Source organism: Charadrius vociferus, unplaced genomic scaffold (assembly GCF_000708025.1).
Source record: "Charadrius vociferus isolate BGI_N301 unplaced genomic scaffold, ASM70802v2 scaffold414, whole genome shotgun sequence".
NCBI classification, from domain to species: Eukaryota; Metazoa; Chordata; class Aves; order Charadriiformes; family Charadriidae; genus Charadrius; species Charadrius vociferus.
Window position 1 is genome coordinate 1759865 of NW_009648079.1, and position 7098 is coordinate 1766962.

At 39.8% G+C, this 7098-nt stretch overlaps 1 protein-coding gene across 1 annotated transcript in view; it reads left to right on the forward strand.

The window, feature by feature from the left end:
* The window catches only part of HSPA13 (heat shock protein 70kDa family, member 13), a 6476-nt gene extending 834 nt beyond the window's left edge, over positions 1-5642 (forward strand). Inside the window, exons 2-6 of the mRNA XM_009883869.1 lie at positions 7-151; positions 1013-1353; positions 2290-2503; positions 3113-3280; positions 4869-5642. Coding sequence (XP_009882171.1) covers positions 7-151; positions 1013-1353; positions 2290-2503; positions 3113-3280; positions 4869-5533 — 1533 coding nt within the window. The 3' untranslated portion in view covers positions 5534-5642. The remainder of the gene's footprint in view (positions 1-6; positions 152-1012; positions 1354-2289; positions 2504-3112; positions 3281-4868) is intronic.
* Positions 5643-7098: the final 1456 nt, after the last annotated feature.

Genomic DNA, 7098 nt, shown 5'->3' on the forward strand with positions numbered 1-7098 from the left:
TCCCAGGCCTTCTGCCAGCGTCATCCCCCTGGACTGGCTCGTCAGGGTGGCATGGCTTTCTGTGGCGTGTTCGGTGTGTTCCTCTGTTTGGAAAGCGGAAGCTCTCAGTGGCGTATGGCTAAGAAGTGCCTTGGGGGATTCACGGCCAAAAGTAAACCTGTTCTTCCTCGGTAGTCTGTTTCAGGCACACTTGTGACCACCCTGCCGTGCTGGGGAAAACAGCTTATCCACTCTGAAACTTAAGCTATTTAGATTTCTTCTTGACATTTTGTTTGTTGGTGCTTTTTTTTTTTTTCCTCTCCTCAGAGGCATTGCTTTATGTTAGATTTCTGTGTTTCTTGCTTTAATCTGTTGATTATGTGTAAAATTAAAAAAATAACACCACAGCTCTGCACTTAAACGACTCTACCCTTTGATTTCAAGGTGTAGAAAAGATTTAGAGGTGTGGGAAGATGCTCCTTTGAGAGCTATGACTTAAATGGGAGGGGTTAAGATGCTCCTTTGAGAGCTATGACTGAAATAGGAGGGGTTAGCATCGTTTTGCATCTCCGTATTTTTGTACTTCCAGTGAAGTTGGAGGAGATGTTGGAATTGGGAGTTTGTCATTTCACTATGATTTTGTGCAGTCTCATTAAGTAGATGTCCCTTAGGGGTCATTCATAGGCAATTCTCCCCAAAATACTAATTAGCCTAGATTTTTGAAGTACCTTGCAGAGAGAAAAAGAATTATTACAGGGTAGTGGTATTTTTGGCTTTGCTGTACCTCTTGGGCTTTTTTAGATCAGTTTAGTATTTAATGCCTAAGACACTTGATTCTTTTTGTTGAATTAGGAGACCTGAACTTGCTGGTGACCTTTGAAGAAATTGAAAACTAATTAGGTAGCTGAACAGGCTTCAGAGCATGCAATAAAACTGCATGATTTGTAAGGTATAATACTGTGTAATTTGCATTGATTTCTAAGTTTGCAGCAGTAGATACTCTAACCCTATTTTTTAAAAATCTGTTTTTCAGGTTCGGCTATTCTGGCTCTCTTGTTAGCTGGCTATCTAGCACAGCAGTATTTACCGATGCCTACACCGAAAGTAATTGGGATTGACCTTGGCACGACTTACTGCTCGGTTGGTGTCTTTCTTCCTGGAACAGGGCAGGTGAAGGTTATTGCAGATGAAAATGGGCACAACAGCATACCAAGTATAGTCTCTTTCACAGACAGAGATGTGTATGTAGGATATGATGGCCTAGAACTAGCTGATTCAAATCCTCAGAACACCATATATGATGCAAAAAGATTCATTGGGAAAGTCTTCACTTCAGAAGAACTGAAAAGTGAAAGTAGCAGGTATCCCTTTAAGGTAAGTAGCCATCTTCTTCAGTTCTCTCCAAGCAGTAAGCTATAGGACGCTCTAAACATGTTCGCCTACTATAAACAGTAGGTGACCGCCTTGTATGACCTTGAGTCATTTATCTAAATCTGATATGCCTGAAAACCGTAAGAGGTATCCAGAGAGGGGAGGAGGAAACGGTTGTGGAAGTCTCGTACCTCTGCGTGAGAGCTGATAGTGATTTTCCAGAGGGCCCTGTCCTCTACTGTGAAATGTGTTTCTGGGTAACCTTCCAGCCCCTTCTCTTCAAGTATGAATTCCAATTTTAAATTCTAACTGTGCTTTGCTGAAACTTCACTTTTTGCCTGAGATTTAAAAAAAAAAAAAGTCGTCTCTGTCCCAGTGCATTTTTTCCCTAGTACTTTTCTAGTGGTTACTTGACTAGCAGCAAATCTCAAGAGCTGCTTTCTAAAAAAACTATTGCATTAATTTAGCATGGTGCAGTATTTGCTGAAGAGAGACAAATTTTCAGGTACTGCAAGCACTCTTTGAATTCTTTACTTGTTAAGCGAAACTGTTCCAGTACCACCAACCTGTTTGCCTTCTTTCAGAAATTAGACTCCATGGGAAACTTTATCAGTAGGGTAAACCTAATGATTAAAAAGCATTACTTTTATCTTTGAATGTGGTGTTGAAGTTGATTACACAGTTGCTAGGTCTTAACTTTTTTTTTTTAATGTGTCTTATCTGGGCACAGTGGGTGTTTCTACTTTGGATATACTCGGACCCCTTAAGTGGCTTGTTTTGCGTAATACTTGTAGTCAAGGAATAAAAATGATTCAGAAAGTGGCAAAAGCACATTCCTATTTTTCCAAAATAAGCAGACTATATGCAAATAAAATATTTGGTGGGAGGGCATAAGAAAAAGACTTCTCACCTCTGGGTTGTGTTGCTTTTTCTGCCTAGATTTTCAACAACAATGGATCAGCCGAATTTTCTGTGACAACTAATGAAACCTTTCGTATTACTCCAGAGCATATTGGCTCTCAACTGCTACTGAAATTGAAGAGAATGGCAGAAGACAATCTTGGCATGCCCATTTCGAAGGCGGTCATCTCTGTGCCAGCAGAGTTTGATGAAAGGCAACGGAATTCTACCATTAAGGCAGCTAACCTTGCAGGTGATGTCTCTTTATTCCAGCATTTTTCTGTGAAACCTTCAGGTCTATGTCACTAACAGTGAAGTCTGGGGAGGGTATAGAAAAAGTGAATCAGTGACAGAGATTCTTAGAATGAATTTAATATTTTTTTTGACAGACCATTAACAATTGTGAGGAACAGCAGAGAACTCTTGGGTACTGGCAGGTGCAGTTGACTGATGCAAACATAGATAGCTAGAAAAAGTGAGTTTTACTTCAGGGAAATTAGTCATTTTGGTAATCTCCAAATAAAAAGACTATACAGAGCATCCTTGGACAATAATTTAAACAGAAATAGAAGGTGTTAAATAAGTCTCCTTAGCAAGGTTTCTCTGGAAGAAATGTGTTTGGGCAAATCATGGTTCATGACTTCACCCTGACACTGAAGTATACTACATTAGGCATAAATAAAGAAGAGTTCATTGACTATGACTGCTTAGAAAACTATTTCCTTTAGATCTGACATTTTACTTGAGGTAAGTTTGGTTTAAAAAAAACTCCAATCAACTAATTCAAAATGTCATTATGATGTGAGAACTGCAGTCTTCATAAGTGTACCTGACTGTTGCTTGGTTTCTTTGCTTTTCTTAGGGCTAGAAATTCTGCGAGTAATCAATGAACCCACAGCTGCAGCTATGGCTTATGGACTCCACAAAGCTGATGTGTTTAATGTTCTGGTGGTGGATTTGGGTGGAGGAACTTTGGATGTGTCTCTGTTGAACAAGCAGGGAGGGATGTTCCTCACACGAGCCATGGCAGGTGAGAAAAATGCAATGCTTTCCTTTCTCAAGGAGTGGGGGGAAAGGAAAGGTTCACCTAAAGTCACCATTAGAGGGGCTTTTTAAAACATACCAGCCTTGTCACAAAGTATTCTCCAAATGTGTTCTCAGCTGCCTTTCCTGCAAAATTAGGTTTGTGACTGGTTTCGACGGTTAAGATAAATTCACAGGTTTTGGCTGACTTCACAAGTAATAAGTTGTGGTTTCATTTTATCCATGGCTGCTAACTTTTGTGATGACTAATAAAAGTGATGGTGCGTATTACAATTACTTTGACTGGACTTTTGAGGGCTGGGAGTGTTACACATCTTCCTATTACCTTTGTCCAAACTGGCACTATTTGCCAAATCAGTGACTAGCCTTGCGTTTGGGTCCAGCTCAGTTGGGCAGGGTTTGGGAACATGCGTGCCGTTCCACGCATGGAAGTTTTGTGGTACATATGTGCCAAAGTGAGTCACCACTCGGCAAAGCATTCTGGCAGCAATGTTTAGTAAAACTGTAGTGAACGCACAACTGCTTTTCAGATGACCTGGATTCAGGCAGGTCAGAGATGCCGTGCAAACTGTCTGCATTGCCGTCAATAAACCAGTTTTGATGTGAGCTGCTGCTCAGTCCAGTAGAGTGGAACAGCAAGAAATATTCAGCAGCTTCATTCTGATTTATTTAGATGGAGGCCCACTAAGGGAATTCCTGGTTTCAGTGAAAACAAAACGGTGGAAATGTTGAGGGTATTGTTCAACACACAGGAAAATCTGCAGGCCTTTTTTTTAAATTCTGTTGAATGGAAATCACGAACAATTGTTTGAAAGGTTTGGAAAACATGATGCAAGAATAATCTTTCAGTAGACATTGGTTATACATTATACTTTTTTTTTTTCCCCTCTGTCTTTCTCTCTGAAGGCTAATATAAGATGTATCTGTTAATAGTGCTTGAAGTTCACTGCTTGTGTTTTATCACTTTCTTCAGCTTTCAGCAGGGTATATACATATACTTCAGTAGCATGTAGGTTTCTGTGTGGTTGCATGAAGATGTTGGATACCTTGAAACTGTTAAAACAATAATCACAATAAACTGTGCTCTGGAAGTGCTAAGAGGAAAAAAAAAACATTCTGGGCGGAGAGTGAAGTTTGAAACTGGGAATTTTATCTGGAAAAGCAATTCGCTGTGAAAGATTGCACTTCAGTTACAGGGTTACAGCTAGAAATGTATTGTTACATGTTTTCTTCTGTAGAGAATACCTCTGAGTTAACAACCACTGCTTTTTTTTCTGTTACAGTGTAGCAGAGCAATTCCAGGGGAAAAACATCGAGGGGGGTAGATGCTGAAATAGTTACTATAAATAAAAGCCTGGAAATTACTGTCCATCATGTGTTCTTCAGTGGATAGCGATTATGTCTATTTATGGTCCCTTCCAACCTTAGCGATTCTGTGATTCTCTTGGGCTATGCTTATGGTCCTAGTGTCACTGTTCTGGCCCTTGAGCACTGTCTCCCAGTAAAAGAGATGTGTGCTGCTTTCTGAAGCTTTGCAGGTGATGTGTCTGATGCGTTCTATTCTGATGTTTCAGGTAACAACAAACTTGGAGGACAGGATTTTAATCAGAGGTTGATGCTGTATTTATATGATCAGCTTCATCAAATGTATGGTTCTCTGCCAACAAGAAAAGAAGAAATACATCGCCTCAGACAGGCTGTGGAAGCGGTTAAATTAAATCTGACTGTTCATGAGGCAGCTACACTGAGGGTGTTGTTGACTATGCCAGAAAGGAAGCTTACAAAAGAAATTCCAGAAGGTGAGGTAAAAACCACTGTGCTAAAAGGCAAGCCTTCACAAAAAAAAGATCTGAAAGATCTTGGAGACACTTCAAAAGTAGAGAACAACTTTGTTAAAGTTGTGTTTGAAACAGAAATCTCTAGGAAGCTATTTGAGATGTTAAATGAGGACCTTTTTGAGAAGATTCTTGTGCCCATTGAACAAGTGTTGAAGGAAGGCCACCTACACAAAGCAGAAGTGGATGAAATTGTGTTAGTTGGAGGCTCCACCCGGATTCCTCAAGTACGGAAAGTTATTCAGGATTTCTTTGGAAAGGAACCTAACATCTCTGTAGATCCTGATCTAGCAGTTGTAATGGGCGTAGCTATCCAAGCAGGAATTGTTGGTGGGTCTTGGCCTCTTCAAGTCAGTGCTATAGAAATTCCTAATAAGCATTTACGGAAGACTAACTTTAACTGAAAAGAAACTCTTCCCCATTGCATTCCATCTCTCCAAAAGTGTACTCTGATGGTGCATACTTATCTGACTGGCAGTGGAGCCTAATCTTAGCTGTATTACCTTCATTTTTTATCTGTTCCAGCTCAGTGTTACTGGACACCTGTGTTAAAGCTAGATGTTACTTTAAAGGTACCAGTGATTTTTTTTGAAGTTCTGAAGTGCCCTGTATTTGCTTGTAGATTTGGATATTGGATGAAAATGCTAGTGATGACGCACCCACATTTTCTTGCTAAATTTTATTAGCAAGTCCTGAAGAGGTGTATGTCTAAAACATAAAGGGAGTGTGACCAAAGGTTAGAGATAACGTGGTATGGTACTGTAGGTATTCCCAGGTCCAATATATTTACTTTGAAAGAATGTGAAGCAGTATTAACGCACATGGCACTAGCAGTGTTGAGCTTAAATTTATTTATTAAATTGAGTCATTTGAGCGTTTAAGCACCTTTCTAAAAGGCATGTTGCAGCTTGAATGAGTCTTACACACTCACTTGATTCTTCTGCTGTTCATAACAGCATAATGGTATTACTGAGGCTGTATGGCACATTGTCTCGTGGTTCGGCCAAACCATATTCAGAAACTTAGCTCTTGCTAATGTAGAGTTACTTAGCATGTCTCCAAGGGCTTACTTCCTGATCTGGTTTTTATGGTGAACATACAGGTGCTGCTGTCATACCACTGATGTTTTCCGCAGAGAACGAGGGTATATCGCCAACTATTTATACCTTCCCAACCTTATTTGAAAACTTCCGTAATTTTATGTATCTTAAAAACCACACCTGAATATCTTCTCTTGAATTTGGCCAACACGTCTTTCATTGTTGCACATCTACAAGCATGTGATGTCCGTCCCCTGCAGTACCCCAAGCCGTACTGTTTTCAGGGAGACAGTGTGGGACAGAAGGGACTGCCTGGATGAAGTCTAGTTCCTGTAGTCCTAGTAAATTTAAATTCACCCACCTCTTTCATACTTTTTAGCTCCTATCTCTGGTTTAAGTTTTGCAGTATCTCCACTCTAAACTGAGTGTAGATCAGAGGATGTAGCTGTTCTTTAGGGAAGGAAGCAGTGTGTGTAACTCGGGATTTGAGGTAGCACTTCTTAGGACTTGATTTTAGGCAAATAGTTTGCTACTGAGCCATCTAGCAAATGTACGAGGAGAAAAAAAAAAAACCAAAACAACGATTTGAACAAAATAAAAATTTGGTGACAGTTCTACTGTTTGGAGGGTTAAATCGATACTTAAATGCCAGTTGAATTCTTTTATCTGTGTGGAACTTTCTAGAGTGAAAACACTTCATTTAGCTAAGACTGGCTTCTACATCCATCAACCTAGTCTTAATCAGGTAAACTCTAGTAACAGGTGCTTCTAAGCATTTTCATGTATTCTCCAGAATAATTTGGTTTTATTAAGCTTGCCAAGATAAAATGTGGGGCTTAGATTTATTGTTTAACCTATGACTGTATTAAAATAGGCTTATTATTCTCCTGGGAGTAGGCCTGATTTATGGCACTGCCAGAAATCAATTG